Here is a 17,260-nt window from a genome sequence, read left to right as displayed (position 1 = left end):
AACAAGGTTGTTAAGTGAACTTGGTTTTTCCATTGACTTTGCTTGTCAGAACGTCGCAAAAGGTGATCACATGACCAGGGGACACTACAACGGTCATAAATGTGAGTCACTTCCCAAGCGTCTGAATTTTGATCACTTGGGACACAGCAAAGGTCGTAAGTTTGAACCAGCTGCTAAGCAACTGAATTTTGATCATATGATCATGGGGATGCTACAACAGATGTAAATATGAAAAAGGCCATAAGTCACTTTTTTCACTGCTGTTGTAACTTCAAAAGGTTACTAAATGAACTGCTGTCGAGGACTATCTATATAGGCTGCAAATTAGTCAAGAAAAAAGTGGCAGCCAGCAGCAAAATATATAGCTATAGGATGCTGCAAAGTTGAATATGAATAGAATCAGCTTGGCTATGATGCTTTTGCTAATCTGGAAAAAAAAAACCCGCTAAAGATAAGAGGCAGTGACACACCGTATCATGTCCTTGAAGCAAGAGCTTTGGCTGCTTCAATGCAATCTTTCTACACTTTGTCACATGGGAAGAGACTAGAAAGCATCAATCTAGAAAGCTAGATTTACCAAGAAAAATATGGATAAACACAGAGATTTTAGCTAATTGGGAAGGGGGAGTCTATTTCCACAGTTTTGACTATCTTGGAATAGAGGGAAAGCAGTGAAGAATATTTCTTTTGTGTTATACATGAAAATAAAGAAATGAAGCGGTAAATAGCGCCATTTTGCCTTATAGTCACTTCCCCAGAATTAGGATTGTAGGCATAAGTATATGCATAAAAACATCTTTTAGGGATCCTTTTATAAAATTCATTTCATAAAGGGCTGTGGAGAATTGTATCTGAGGATTCTATCTAGGAGTTTTTAATTAACTAATTAATTGAAGAACTGAAACTGTAAGGGACCAAAATAAAGCCTTGCGGATTAAAATGTATAGATGCAAACAATTACAGCTAATAAACACCTTAAAAGTAATTCCAACTATCTGGCATTCAATTTACCCTTGTGAAAAATGATTGAAAAGAATCTGGACTAAATCAAGGACACCTTTAATGGGTTCGTCACTGAAATGAAAGATTGTCTCAATTGATTGGATCACCTGAAGAGCTGGGGCCCAAAAGAAACTTGAAATTCAGAAAGAAATAGCTAGCTAAGATCAGATGAAGAACATTACTGAGTGAAAGAAAATGGAAATTAAGTCACCACAGAGCTTGCTCCAGTGGGAGTGTCTGTCCCTCTCACACACACACTTTTCACAGGGGCCATTACACATGGAACCTTTTATTCCATTACATGTGGAATTGTGCTCTCATTCCAGAGGGTAATAATTACCATTTGCTCTATATGAAAAATTGAGGCCAAAAAGATTGTTGAGACTGCTTCCTATAAATTAGGACAACAGGAGGGAATTCTGGGTGAGAAATGGCTCAAAAAATGGTTTAAAAAGTCAAAAAATCCCTCAAAACCTTACTTTTTAAAGCACATCTTCTGGGTTCATTTTGGGTAATAAAAAGAATGTGTGTGTATGTACCTGGACCTCCATTCAATAGTTATCAATCCACTTCTCCGTGTTGCTCCAATGGTGTCCGTCCTACAGAAACTCCTCTGTTTAGTTTCCTGATAAGCAAGGACCCTGATAATGCTGATGACAGGTCTGGCTTATGGAAGAACCAATGGGTTGAGGAGTTGATACCATTTGAACAACGTTGGGGGAGGGAGGGTAGCACTTTTGCAAGTTTCGTTGCAAAGAACCGACTTTTAATCCTTTTACGTAGACTGTATCTTGCACACCCACTACTAAGCTTGTGAAAATCACACGATGAGGACCTCTCTGCTTTGCTGATACTCTAGAAACACATGCATGCACAGGCATGCCCTGAAATCCTGGGAAGCCCACCAAGCGGTTAAGTCTCTAAGCACTTACAGCTGCTCCAGTCTTCAAGGAAAGGATGCAGAAACATACTTTGCTCACCAACAAAGGCCTGGCTGAATTGTTTGCACAGGAAATACACACACTGTTATATAACAAATACCACATGCCAAGATCTTTATGGAGTCCTTTGCAGGGCTGTGATTTGATGCTTTCCAAGTGTTTAAATATTACTCTATAATAACTCTTCGTGCCAGGGAGCCCAATTTAATATAAACTGTTTATACTATAAGATCAGGTTATAGAAAAGTGCATTACTGTATTTAAATGAGTTTTGACTTGGTTTTATTTATTTAGGTTCAAATTCATCTTGCTATTTGCTTTTAATTTCTTGCCTTTTTTACCCCAGAGAAAAGTGGATTGCAATATTCCCAAGAGTACTGTAACAGAGTCCCCAAGCTTCACATCTTAGAGATTCACTCTTCACCATGAATGATCATAATTTGTACAGTTAACCTAGGGCAGGTTTTTTTTGATAATGCCTCCTGTGTATCAGTGGAGTGATATTCTCTACTCCCTTGAAGATCTGCCAAAGGAAGCATTATTCAAACTGCCATTAAAAATAAATGGAGCAGATTATTTGGTTGCCAGGGAGATTTAAAAAAAAAAAGCTGCAGTATTTCTCTCTAATTTTAGCATTCATTTAAAACAAAACTTTCTGAAATATTCTAAAGCAGCCCAAGAGGTTAAAATAGCTTTCACAAACCTAATGCCTTTAATATATGATGGGCTTCAGAAGACTGGCTGGATATCGGAGGTATAAATCTAATACGTGTGAAGATTACCTTATTGGGGAAAATTGCGTTGTAAGCGGGAAAAACATGACAACAATTATTGAAGGTGATGTTACCATGTTTTTAGACTCTGTTTTCCATTCTTCTTATAGTTTTCATAAATTTAACTGTATTAGGAGACTGCTTTGACAATTGTAGCATTAAACTAATGATTATTTTGTTCAAAAATTGTATCAATTTGATCTTCATTACACCTACTTTAATTTGGAAGTTAATGCTGATTGGATTTAACCGATTATAGGATGGTGGTGGTATGAGGTGTGGCGAGAGTTTCATAGCAGAAAAGGCTACATTGGCATTAAATCTCTTGAACAGCACTGGAGAAATTCAAAAGGCATTAATCCCAAATTATTATTATTTTTTTGCAATCAACCTTTTAACTGAAAAGGCAATACACCAACAACATGTGTAATTCTGTCAAATTTTAAAGCACTTTATATTCAACATGAGATTACAAATTCTTAAAATAATCCTATAAACTAAAACAATATTATTGTCTACATGTTAGCAATTATGATAGGGGGCTAACTAAGATAGTGTGATTTGCCTAAGGCTACTGAGCAACTTCCTGATACAGTGAAGATTGAAATCAGGAAGCCTTCTAGACCAGGGGTGTCCAACCTTGGCAACTTTAATGCTTGTGGACTTCAATTCCCAGCGTTCTCTAGCCAACAAGGCTGGCTGGAGAATTCTGGGAATTGAAATCTATTGGTTTTGGCAGCGGTTTGTTCTCCAAGCTTGCTGTTTAATTCCCAGACATTTCATTACCAGACTAGGTAACATCTTCAGTGGGATTTAGGGTGAAGTGTCTTGTTCGATTTCCTTCTATCTTTATATAGGTCCTGTGTGGTGTTGTGGTCAGGTCACATGACTGGTTGTTTGCAAGATGTGAAATTCAACTGATGAGAGGTGGTTGGTTCTGTCATTGACTGGTAGTTTGGATGGTCCATTTTTTTATTGGTTCCTATGCTGGTTCTAATTTGATTTGTTTGTGCCAAAATCTACAATGAGCTACAAATATTCTCCACAGTTGTGAAGTCTACAGGTCTTGTCAAGGTTGGACACTCCTGCTCTAGACATTAATACAAATGAGGCACTCTTCCCCATTTAAGTTCGTTAGGAGACCAAACCTATATTGGCTAGAAATCTGTGACTTATAGTCACAATACATCTGGAAGATGCCAGGTTGGGGAAAACTGTCCACATGAAAGTTGAGTCTGAAGCACATCACTAATTTGTAGATCTCTGTATCCCAGTGGTGGGATTGAAATAATTTAATAACTGGTTCTCTGCCCTAATGATTTCTTCCAACAACCAGCTCACCAAACTGCTCAGAAAGTTAACAACCGGTTCTCCCAAAGTGGTGCGAACTGGCTGAATCCCATCACTGCTGTATCCTCAGGTACGTGTATGTGTTTACTTATATATCTTGTTCTCTTTTGATAAATTCATATTATATTATAGAAGGGAAAGTTCTTGTAAACACATTGAAAGGCCCATGGCTTGAACAGGAGTTGGACTTGCAAAATGGAGTGCTGGACATTTTCAGAAAGAAGGAAAATAGAGATTTGATTTAATTTAAGATGTTCGCTAAAATGTTACCCTCACCATTACGGTCAGCATTTTTAGAACACTAGATTGCTGTAGTATTCCCTCTCCAGTGATAACTGATTGCTCTATTTATAATAACTTATGCAGGCTAAACAGACACACATTCAATTAAGAGTTAATTAGTTGGGTACAACAAATGCTTACAACACCATTAGCTCAATACAATCAGAAACACTGAAAAGTATAGTTTTTTTTCGGAGATCTCTCCCTGATAACGGGGGAAATGTCACTTTTAAAAAACAGAAGTAGAATAACAATAGAGTACAGAAAAATAAGTAAAAACCAAACAAGCAAAGCCTGTATTCAGAGAACTGAATGACTCCTTAAGACTTTACCAGATTTAAGAGAATGGTTATAACAATGTGCTGTTTTCAATATTGATGATTAATTAATAGAGAGGAAAAAATAATTAGTATGAAAGAAAAGTACAGATTGTATCTTTCAGTACTCAATACTATTTTACAGTAATAAAGATAGTGAAGTGGGCTAAATGTTTGATTAAGTATTAGGGAAAAATATAAAAACATTTTCAGAAAAAAATATTTCTGAATAGTTTGCATTTATAAGCACGTTTATATGTATGCACATAGACACTCTCTCTCTCACACACATACACATATATAAAACTGAGCAATATCTAAGCTGTAGCAAATCAAATGTGATGCCTTTTACCTGATATTATGTGTTAAGACATTACATTTCTGACTTGAATATTTTTGTTCAGCATAAGGACAATACAGAGACATGCAAATCCATTACATTTCTTAACAAGCTTTCAACATACAGCTGGCTAGAAGCTTAATGATGCAGTTGAGCATCTTACCTTGAAACTGTGAACCTTCTCATATTTTGGAATGTGTTCGTTTTCTTTCAGAGTTGCTCTTCTGACAAGGGATGTCAGCTGCGAATAAGCAAAGAGTTTAAGAGGTTGCCAGATTGTCACAGATGACTTTTGCAAGCCTAGCCGCATTCCCAAGGCTGCTATCAATAAATCTCTTTGACGGCTCTCCTGTTTCAAGTTGTGAACAGCAACTCTATTAGCTTTTTGCCCTGACCAGGACTCTTTGGAGGGCATTTTAAAAGAGGCAGGAGAGAAGAATATCCCACACAGGGGAAAAAAAAATCACCACACAAAACCCTAACCCCCTTGATACTTATTTCAAATAGAATGAAAGCAAAAGAAAAGCAGTATCACCCCCAAGTCAAATTGTAGAGAGTATTGTAGTGTTGATTGATACTACAGTTTCTTTTCATTTGCAGTAGACTTTAAAAAAAAAAAAGCTTTCTAATTTAAGCTTGAAAACTTGTAGGTCTGAATAGAGAGTCACTGTTAACAAAAGACAGCCCACAGTGTCTTCATCCATTTACAAATTCATGTAGTAATTGTCAAATAAGAAGGACTAGGCTCCCCTCTCTCCTATTCAACCATCCTGATAGTGATTTTGTATCAAAAGATGTTCTCATACTGCATATAATCAGTTTCCAGTTAATAGGTCCTTGCTAACCTCCGTCTAGCAAAGGGGGTGGGTGGGGGGAGGTGGGCTTAAACTGGCAGCAATGTATCAGGATTGGTTAGATTAGGAGAATATGTAACCAATGAAAAAGCAGAAGAAGAATTTAAGCAGCGTGCCACTCAACTCTCTCATTCCCCCTCCCACATAAGGCTATCTTGCTCGCTCAAAAGAGAAGGAACAAAAAAAAAAAAAATCATCAGGACGATTATGAGAAATAAATGAGTCATACATCATTAGAAAATGGCATCTCTGCCATTTAAAGACTAAGGAGATTGCAGTACACTTTTTTTTCAGGCATTAACACTAAAGAGCTAGCTGAAAAAGCTTTGTATGATATGGATGATTTAAATGAAATGTAATAGAACGATTCTTAGCTTATTCATAGCTTCACACATGAAGTCATCTCCTCTGCTTTGTTTACAGTATACCCGTTTTGTGATATTCACAGCCCTTTCTTGCACTTCACTTAGTCCTTTTGTTATAAAACAAAGTAGTTCACCGTGGTTTTCCTAGCCATTATATAATGATTCTCAATACATTCAAAAGAATGGGAAAGAAGGAATCCAACATTACTTGCTATATATTTAGCCAAACTTAATATATAAAAACGACTCTTGACTCAAATTTCCCAGATGTGTCAATAGGTTCCCAGGTGCTCAAAGGGAACGCTATATACCCGTGATAGTGAACCTATGGCACGCGTGCCCGAAGTGGCAAGCGGAACCATGTCATCTGGCACGCGTGGCGTTGCCAGTTCTTCTTCCGGGTTTCTGGCGTGCATGTGCGTGCGACGATCAGCTGGCCTTTTTGCATGAGGCAGTGCCGGAAACTGGAAGAACTGGTCTTCTGTTTTCCTGCGTGAGCATGCACGTCGGCCAGCTGATCGTCGCGTGCACATGCGCTCCAGAAACCCAGAAGAGTAGATGGCTGAAACCAGAAGTTCAGTAGCTGAAACCAGAAATTCATTTTCAGGCGTGCGCATGCACCCTGGGCAGCTCTTCTTCCAGGTTGTGGCCCAGACGCAGTGCCGAAAAGGTTTGCCATCACTGCCATATACATTTCCAACGAGCAGAAGAAGAAAGAGTAGCTGCATGATATTTTGCAAGCAAGCAAAAGAAATTAAAATAGCCTACAAATGGGATGATAATATTCATAAAGAAAGTGTTATAGAAGCTGTAACGCGATCCAAAAGATCAACTGGACAAACAGAAATGAGTTCTTTTTGTTACAACGTGGTCACTAAATGAAAAAAAAAATCCCCTTGTGCTTTTCAAAGCTTTGTCTTGCCAATGGGATTCTTATGTGAAGAAGCTGATCATGGTCAGACGCTTTTAATCAAGCAGAGTTAATCTGCTTTTGTCAGATGATACTTTTTTCTCATTGTAAGACGTCGCTACAAAACAGAAAACAACACACCAAATCTTTGTACTCGTGCACACATGTAAACACAAAATGCACCAAATCTAGATTACATTTAAATAGCAAGCTTATCTCTAAATTAATCCTTGTCCCCAAGAATAGTTGTTAAGTGGAAGTCTAAGGGTTTGTCATTCATTAATTTTTCATCTATATCTAAGAAAATACTGATAGACATTCCTGGACCATTTGCAACTAATGTGGCATAGTATGTACAGCACAGCAGAGCGAACCAATTTTAAAAAATGGGCAATACAGGTAGTCCTTGATTTATGACTGTAATCAGTGGTGAGATCTAAAATTTGTTGCTACTGGCTCTGTGGGCGTGGCTTTATAGGGGGGTAATGTGACTGGGTAGGCGTGGCCAATTTTTGTTTTTTTTTACTTTTAAAACCATTTTTTCTACAACCTCTTCAGCGAAGGCTCTGAGATCCCAGCTGAGTTGCCTGATCGGCAGAGGCTTTTTTTCTTTTAAATGCCTCTGAGGATTAGGCAACTCAGCTTGGATTGTCAGAGGCATTTAAAAGAAAATGATAAAATGATTAGTGGCCTATATGTACATATCCTAATGTCCAAGCAATCTGAATGTCCAATATAGACATTCCTTTTCTGCAAGATGTAAAACTCATCTTTCATATGTGGTAAAAATAGAGATTGGTTGTAATAATAATTTCTTTACCACATTCATACTTGTATCCTGCTCTGTACATGGTTTCATAAAATTGCCCTGATTTTTCAGGGTAATATACTATTTTCTAGTTTGATAAGTAGGAACTAGCAAATTATTACTGAGGTATTTATGTAATTGGGCTGCGTGTTTTAAATTACTTAAAAATATCTTAAGCAACTTATATTTTGTTAGGTTCCTTTATTCCCATGGCAAAAACTATGTTTATATTTTGCTTGTTTTTTTCCCCTTGTTTGTTTAAATATGATTATCTTCAATCATATTTTATCTTATTGGTAGAAAATGTTTTCTGAATTCTGAAAATAAAATCTAGAGAATGCTAAAAAAATTGAACTCAACAATGCCCAGTAAGGAAAGACTGTTCTTTCATCAATCTAGGAAAGATTGGTCCAAAGCTAACAAGAATTTGCTCCACTTTCTCACAAGAAACATACAGATTTTGTGTGGAATTTTTCTAAGATGAAGCAACTCACTGTTACCAAAACTTCCCCTAGTGTATTACAATAGCAAAATCAGTTCCTATGAAACAGCAACTGAGCCTATTGAATCTGCAGGACAAATAGTAATTGACAAAAGTCATACTCTTCCTTTCTTTTAGTTAATAGGGGTTCTTTTCAAATTTGGTTCCACCCTGAAGCTGAATATGCCACGATAGGCTCAACCTCATGAGAAAATCAAATTAAAAACCAGAAAAATGTGTTGGTGAAAGAGTGTGAAATCTTTGCCCAACATTTAAAATGTCTGTGACTGCTTCATGGGGATACTTTTCCTTTCCAGATCCGTTTTTCAAACTATTTGCCCTTGAGCCAATATTAGGTTCTTAGTAGTTACTCCCAAGATGATCATCTCTATTTATAAACTCTCTTGAAATCTGCTTCAAAAGAAATGAGATTACACAAGATGTCTTAGGGTAAGCCACAAGGTGTGAACAAGTCTTGGAAATAATTCAGAAATAATTTGACTTTATAGCAGAAAGCCATAAGCAAGAAAGAAGGTTGTAAGAAAATTCTGGGAAGATGGATGCGTACATGCAAGAGATATAGAGAGAATCACTCTCCCTCTCCCTGTGTGTGTGTGTGTGTGTGTGTGTGTGTGAGTGGTGGGCTGCCCCTGGTTCACACCAGTTCTATAGAAATGGTAGTAAAACCGGTGGGAGGCTCCGCCCACTGACATCATCAGAACGCTTCTGCGCATGCGCAGAAGTGCACACATGCGGCCCCGTTGCGAACCGGTAGTAAAGGTAAGTAGAACTCACCCCTGGTGTGTATGTGTATGTGTGTGTGTGTGTGTGTGTGTGTGTGTGTGTGTGTATGTATGTATGTATGTATGTATGTATGTATCTCTGAAGCCATTAGTTTGAAACAATAAAAGTGAACAGTTTCTGTTCTATTTGTGTGCGATAATTTCAGAAATTGAAGATGATATGGGATGGGAGAGGTTTTTGGACTTTAGAAATAGAAATGCAGCAATTAGTGCTTTATGTATGTATGCCTAGAGCAGTAATTCAATCTAGACTCAGTGCAATTCTGAAAAATTAATATTTCATTCAAATTGAAAATGTTCCTTATTACACCTATATAACATGGCAATTTTAACACAATCATCTTGAATGTTCAGAAATCAAGAAAAGTTGTAGACCACAGTAATGTCCACCAATGTGAACTGCTACAAATTAAAGATGGGAATTGGACTTATTATTAAAAAATGCCATGAAATTTAACAAATCAAACATCATCCTTTCCTGTGAAGATGCTTCACCCATATCAAATTTTTGTAGTGTTTTTCAAAAGCATATAAATGACCTTCACTAGGACAACATATTTGTATTGTAATTTAAATGGTTTAGGTAAAATAATCTGTTTTGTTCTTGAATATTTATATTTAATCAGTCAATTTATCATTTGCTAGTGAGTGGCTGGTCTTCCCCAAATAAATGCATAAAATTATCCATTCTGTGTTGTATGAAATTGTTACTACACTGTCATCTTCATTCTGCAATGAAATGACCTAGTTTTGCCAACAGTTGTTGTTTTAAATGATATCTAACCAACATGCTGAAGGATTATGTCCTATTATTTTTTACAAACAGCAAGTCAATGATTGTCTTCCATAGACAGATTCTATTGCCTTGTGGGAATGCAGAAGGTCATATGCTCTGAAAAGAACCCTTCCTGTAATATGGGAAACTTACACATGGTGTAAGAAGCAACTGCACGAACCGTCATGCCTACTGGGATATCAATATGAAATGGCCACTTCCTTCTCTCAAATAATTATCTCTATGCTCGAATTTCAAGGGGATCAGGTGAGAGCCCGTGTAACATGTCGATAGGCTCTTAAATACCCTTACCTGATGGAGGAGTGAAAACATTCGGCTCTTACGGATGTCTGATAGGTAATTAATGGATCAAGTAGTTGGGTCCCCAAGAGTTTGAAATTATATTGGGAAACTATGTATGTACAGAAAGTATCCTGTTGAAGGGTCATGCAATAGGGCACTGCTTTTAAAGGCAAAGAACATGAATGAGAATTGAATTTGGCCTTTCCTACTCCAGCACTCTGGTTCTATTTGAAAACTCTATGCCAGGGGTCCTCAAACTTTTTAAACAGGGGGCCAATTCATGGTCCCTCAGACTGTTGGGGGGGCCGGACAAGCTGGGTGGGCGTGGCTAGGTCATGTGACTAGGTGGGCGTGGCCAATTTAACAGTCCATTAAACAATGCAAACAAATTAAACTTTAATTTGTTTTGCTCATGGGGGTGTTTTATTTGCTTTTGTTTGCATGTTGCTCTTTTGGTTGACTTTTACTAGATCATTTTTTCAGTTGTTTAGAAGTCTAGTGGTCCACTTCAGAAAACTCAGTTTGGCAGCAATTCCTCTCAGCCCCAAGGAGCTTGAGAAATCTGTCTCTCTCTCTCTTCTCTCTCTCTCTTTACATCTCTCTTTTTCTGTTTCTCCTTCTCTTTCTCTCTCTTTCTCTCTTTCTCTCTCTCTCTCTTTCTGTCTATCTATCTCTCTTTATCTATCTTCTGGAGGTGGGGGAGGTGAAAAACAGGTAGTTTTCGCCCGTTTTTTGGCCTCCTGGGGTGTCTGTGCACCCCGTTTTTCACCTCCCCTGCCTCCAGAATGTCTCTGCAGGCCAAAATTGTTGGCCTTACCTTTCAGTTCCAGCTAGTGGGGCTAACGAAGGTAAGTCCTGCACTTTGCCGAAAGGTGGGCAGGGTGATGTGGGCGGGGCAGCCTCATGGTCCAGATTAATGGCTTTGATGGGCCGAATGCGGCCCACTGGCCGTAGTTTGAGGACCCATGCTCTATGTTTTTGTAACAAATCAGATTTGGACAACTGCTTCTCACCCCATCCCACTCTATTCTGACTTTAGTCTTGCAAAACAAGTGATATCAGAAAGATATTGGCAGCTGAATATTTTTTCCTTCTTAAGTGGCAGCATCCTTTTTGTCCTTATTTCTCTGAATAAGAACCAGCCAGATTAAACTCTGCATGAATCCAGATCCGAGGCTGACTTTTCCTAGGAGTCAGCACTATGCTAAACAGGGACACACACAAAAAAATACCTGATCAGATCATCAGCTTCATCCTCCCCCCCCCCAACCAAAGCCCCGTTTGATGAAACAGATTTTCTCTTGAAGCAGCTGACAAACAGCGCAAGGCTGATTAGACTGCAAGGTGCTGCAGAGATGGAATATAAGTAGCTTCAAAGATAAGGGTGCCTTGTAATTAGCTAACAGGGCTGGGCAGAGCTTTGACAGAGTCTTCACTTCAGCAAAGCTTTGACTGAGACATCCCTTTGAAGCAGCTGGCAAAGCAACATACCTCCTGCTTCTAAAGACTGAAGGAAAAATATTATGTGGCCTTGTTTTTGTGATATTTGGATGCTGGAACTGCTAGTCAAAAGAAGGCAGCACTTGGGCTTCCCCTCCCAAGTTATGCCCCTTTGTCAAGGAGCAATATTTTTAGGCCCAAAGTAGACAAGTGTTGAGAGAATGTAGATAATTTGCAGAAATAAGCAAATTTGCTTTAAAACATATTTTAAAAAGTTATTTAATAAAAGTATCCGTGTTATCTATACCTCCCTCATTAGTCAGATGTCTAAACCATCAAAGAGATTTAGCGGTGGTAGTAGTAGAACAAAAGAAAAATAAAGGGCAAGATCTCTACAACAAGGAGGACCTGCAACAGCTTCCTACAAACACTCTGCTCCAACGTTTCCAAAGCATTTGCTTTGTTCCTGGAAGTACCAGAGAAATAACTAAGACTCTATCTGTCTCTCTCTCTCCCTCCCTCCCCTCTGTGTGTGTGTGTGTGTGTGTGTGTGTGTGTGTGTGTGTGTGTGTGACAAATCATCTCAATGATGCACACTGTGTCAGCACCACCTCTGCAGCGCAAAATTCCATGTGAAAGGAAATTTTGGCCACCCCCATAGATCTGCTAGCTAAGCTTATCTCCTTTTATGTTAAAAAAAAATAGCTGAATAATTACATCTGCATGATTCTGAAGGATCACCTTTCCAATTATGAAGGTATCCAGATATCCAGCACACAGAGCTTTTTCCTGGTCCATGATGTAAGCCATTTTTTTCAGGGGGAACTGCTCTGGTCCTGTTCCCCTTTTAGTAGAGTAGCAAAAATGCTTTGTTTTCACTTGACTTTTAATCGTTTAACACTTTTTATTCTGTGTGCTGTAGGAGGCAACCTCTGGGTGTTTCATTGAATTGAAAACAGAATGAAAAGAAAGAAGTGTTGAACTGCAAACTGGCACTTAACTTAATCTTTTTTTCTGGTCTTGAAAGTGGTCTCTACTTGTCAACCAGGTCTCTGAACTTATTTATTTATTTGATTTTTATCCCACCTTTATTACTTTATAAGTAACTTGAAGTGGCGAACACACATAATACTTTTCCCTCTGGTTCTGAAGCTCTGCCCCACCCACCTTGCAGTTGTGCGACAGCACTTCACGTGCTCAGCAACCAGCCTGTAATGACAGCTGTTTGCAGTGTCCCACAGTCACATGATCACAATTTCTGACATTTTTGCCAAAAATGCCCCATAGCAGACACAATGGGTTTGCTTAACAACTGAGAATTCATTTAATAACGATGATGATTTGTTTAACAACTGCGGCAAAAAGTCATAAAACTGGGTCAATCATGTCATGACCTGCTTTATGACCATCACAGCTCACTACGGTAATGAGCAGACACCATTATGGTCGTTAAGTCAAAAACTACAGTACCTGTATTTGCATTTTGCTTTTAAAAATTCTTGGTTTGAAACACCATCTTATTGGATCTACTGTTCTTTGATGGCAAACAAATACCATGTTTCCCTGTCTTATATTTTTTTGAACCCCGAAATAAGCGCTTGGCCTTATTTTCGGGGAGGTCTTATTATTTTGGGGCACATGGAGCAAGATGGGGCTCCTCTTGCGGTCTTACCTGATTTCCAGCTATGCGTTTAAATATTTTCAGGGAGGGCTTATTTGCGGGGGGAGGCTTATTTTAGCGCCTGTGCTCAAAAGCCCGATTGAGCTTATTATCAGGAGATGTCTTATTTTTGGGGAAACAGGGTAGTAGTATTAGTTTTCCTTCATGATATTGGACACCTTTACTTCTACTATTTTTAATAAGTAGTGTTATTAAAGTCAGTTTTTGTCAATATCCTATGCTTTTAATAAAACAGTATTAAAGGGCAAAGAAGAATCAGGAAACTGTAGCTTTTGTGATTAAAAAAGCAGCCGTCAGAATGAATTTTTTTTTCATTCTATTTATCATCTGATTACATATGTATATCTTTCATCCTCAGTAACCTGCAGTAGAATTTACTGTCTTTCAAGGCAGATGAATTAAATGATGAAATATTTTTAAGACTTGGAAAAGTATAACTTTAAATGAATTACTTACTCTTTTTTCTACGATGTCATTGTCTCCCGCAGAATCTTTGCCATCAACTATATCTCTCACAGCCACAGGATGCTTCTTGTTTGCTGGCTCCCTGTTTAAAGTTGTATATCCTATGTGTTCATAAATTGGATTTATGGTCATCTTGGCAATGTATTCCGCTGCCTTGGTTTCAATATAAAGGGTGATCAATCCATCTGTCACCAGGTCGTGGATAGACTCAAAACGTTTCTCTCCAACAAAGTGTTTTCCATCATAGTAGAGTCTGAAGTTTCTAGTTTGATTTCCAAATCTGCCTCAGTGGAACAGAACAATACATATATACATTAAAAATAGACAACCCTGGGCACATCGTTTTCTAAAAAACTAAGGTTAGTACGTTCTCTTCATCAGCTTCTGCTACTTTGTCCAAATCAGTGTCTCATTATAACCACTGACCTAAAGTCAAAGAGATGTTCGGTTCTGAAAAGACGTGATTTGTTACTTAATGATCTCGAAAAGAAATTGACATGCACTTTTTTTTTCTTAAAAAAAGTGTTTTGTTTTTCAGTAAAAGGAAACATTGCCATAATAGAGGTTTCTCTTTTGCAAAATATTAGTGCTAAAATCTTATGTAGATCTATATTTTTAACCCTGTTGTCTTTTTGTAGGAAAAGGTCATATAGATGGGGTCAAGTTCAAAAGCAACAAGCTATAACAGACTACTCATGGGACAGTGTATAGGTCCGTGATGGTGTATCTTTTAGACACCGAGTGCCCAAACTGCACATGCATGCCCAAACTGAAAGGTGCGTGTGCGCATGCAAACACGCGGACATGCATGCGCAAACACGCTGACATGCACACATGCACAGCAGAGACCTGAAGACTAGCTGGCCGGCGGGAGGCGGGGCATCCCAATACCGGTAGCGCAGCAACAGGTAAGATCTTTTTCTTTTGTGACCTTCTGTTTTGTCGTTTACAGGGAAACGGCGCACGTGTCAGCCGAGAGGGCTCTGTGTGCCACCTCTGGCACGCGTGCCATAGGTTCACCATCACCGGTCTAGGCCTATGAAAGCTTATTGAAGAAATTTCTCCATTTGAACATAATATGCTTTTGAAGTTCTATCAAGAAATCTTATTCAGATTTTCATTTGTAGTTTAGAAGAATCTAAATTCTAAATTCTGTCTGTAATATTAAGGCAAATATGATTTAGGCTTTTAAGTTGATTTCCAAACCTGAGCTCAGTAAATGTAGCCAACATCTCAAGTCATGAATGAACAATTTCATCAGCTGTTAATACAGGTGATGTTGTTAACCTGTTAAGAGGTTCCTTTAATAGCAGGGGTTGAGGATACATATTAACCACAAGCTTAGTGATCTATTTCTTAAGGATAATACCGCCATGGTATTCTTAATTTTATCACCTGAACTGAAATAATCTGTGGTCAATGAGCATGGTAATATTTTTTTACCTTGCAACCTTTTATTTTTTTTTCATATTTAATTTTTTTAAACATTGTATATGAAGATTGTAACAATGTTCTGAATGTGGCAGATTTGAGGCACTATTAAGCAAGAACTTTCACTACTGAGGAATAAAATCAGAGAAGGAAAAAGCACACTCTCGACTGACAATTACATGAAAGTATCTCACTCCAACACAAGCCTATGCATGCACACATATATATTTAGTGAAAAGACTGTTTCTTCTCCAAAGTATTTGTTCTGTATGCCATTCAAGTTCCAAACTATAATTCCTGCTCTTTTATCTACTAAAGTGGAAGCTTTTTAAAAAAAGTGTTTGGCAAATACAGCCGAGAAATTGGAGATTTCCCCTCAGATAATTTACCTTTGATCTGGTTTATTGAATTGGAAGATTGTAAAGAATAAGAGCATCCTCAGCCTATCCAGGGAATATAGTTTATCAGAAATGTTGCAAGTGAAGTCTTGAGCATCATATTTCAAGTTATAAATGGTATGGACAATGCTATTATTAAATAACCCCAACAATGTTGCTATTTCCTAAATCAAATATCTATTTCCAGAAAGGTTTAATGTTCATTAGCTCTGTGTATATCAGTGTGTATGTGCCCCTGTGTTTTCATTAGTTCATCAGCTCAGATCAAAGAGTAGTATATTTTCACTGAAAATATATTGGGGAGATGGCTTATATTTCTTCTTAAAAATAATATTTTTTAAAAGTAGAGAAAAAGACACCCAAATTAGCTGTGATCTTCAGATTAATGATTTAGTTTTTGAAGAAGATAAATATGGATTTGGTAAAATAAAATACGTCAAACCATTAATCTATTGGAAAAGACATATATTTTAGTAGACATGGCATTGAAGGACAAGTATTGGATTGTGGTATTTGGAGACTCTTGTAGGTATATGGCGTATTTGTTTTGCTGCCAATATTGGTTATATCAAGACGCTTTTGTATATTTGTCTTTAGGCTGCGAGTCACCCAGAGTTAGGCAGTGTCCTGGCTGAATAAAATAATAAAATAAAATAATAGAATGAAATAATAAAATAGTTTGCATTAGTTCCCCAATTTTTCTCAGTTGATGTTTCTACCATTGATCCACTATTGGTTTACATTAGATTTTATTTAATGGATTAGAATCTATAATAAATACACACACACGTACATATAAGTATATTAAATGTACTATACAATATATATTATTACCAACTATTATTGACAAATTTTCACCATCATTAACACCAGATAATAACAGCTTTAATCATATTTTATCTGAATTAATTTAAGAAAAGGGTTTTTTTGTCACCAAGAAATATAACTATTCCACATTTGGAAATCTTATTATGTCATTTAAGAAATGTAGAAGCATTGTGACAGTTCTGTTTATTAAACAGGAACGTTAAGTATATATAATTGTCTATACTTTATATAATAAAGACTATTAAAAATATCAGAACAGAAATGTATCAAAGACTTTGACATTGTCTTCAAGACATTTTCAATGAATACCTTGTGTGTTTATTTGCAAGTTAAAATGAATCTCTTAGCTGTATTAAAAATTGCTTTCAATTGCTGTCTGGCTTTTATAGCTGATCAAAAGAATGGACAACTGCCCATAAATTGGAAAATGGCATTCTGGCTTAAAAAAAATTGAGTCCTTGCATCCTGAGTTTCTGATCAAGCAGTGGGAGTCAAAAGGATTTAGAGACAAACAATGTGATTGCCAAATTCCTTTTTATTTCAATGGAAAAGAGCAGAGTGTAGGGTGAAATGACAGCAGAAAAGGCCTGCAGGAAGAACAGAAATGAAATGTTAGGGTCTCCTCCCACAAGTTATTCCAACTGGGGAGAAAATTGGCCATAGGATGGGAATAAAAGAGAGGAAGTGCTTCATACTTCTGCAAGATTTTTGTT

The 17,260-nt window shown here is 37.5% G+C and overlaps 1 protein-coding gene across 1 annotated transcript in view; it reads right to left on the bottom strand.

The window, feature by feature from the left end:
* Positions 1-17,260, bottom strand: part of CHN1 (chimerin 1) — a 110,874-nt gene that overhangs the window by 25,691 nt on the left and 67,923 nt on the right. Inside the window, exons 6-7 of the mRNA XM_070934237.1 lie at positions 13,882-14,170; positions 5,169-5,246 (exon numbers count right to left, since the gene is read on the bottom strand). Coding sequence (XP_070790338.1) covers positions 5,169-5,246; positions 13,882-14,170 — 367 coding nt within the window. The remainder of the gene's footprint in view (positions 1-5,168; positions 5,247-13,881; positions 14,171-17,260) is intronic.

This window comes from Pituophis catenifer, unplaced genomic scaffold (assembly GCF_029215685.1).
Source record: "Pituophis catenifer annectens isolate HBS135680 unplaced genomic scaffold, rPitCat1.0.hap2 SCAF_1, whole genome shotgun sequence".
NCBI lineage: Eukaryota > Metazoa > Chordata > Lepidosauria > Squamata > Colubridae > Pituophis > Pituophis catenifer.
Note: the sequence above shows the minus strand (reverse complement) of the source record. Positions and strands in the feature narration are given on the sequence as shown.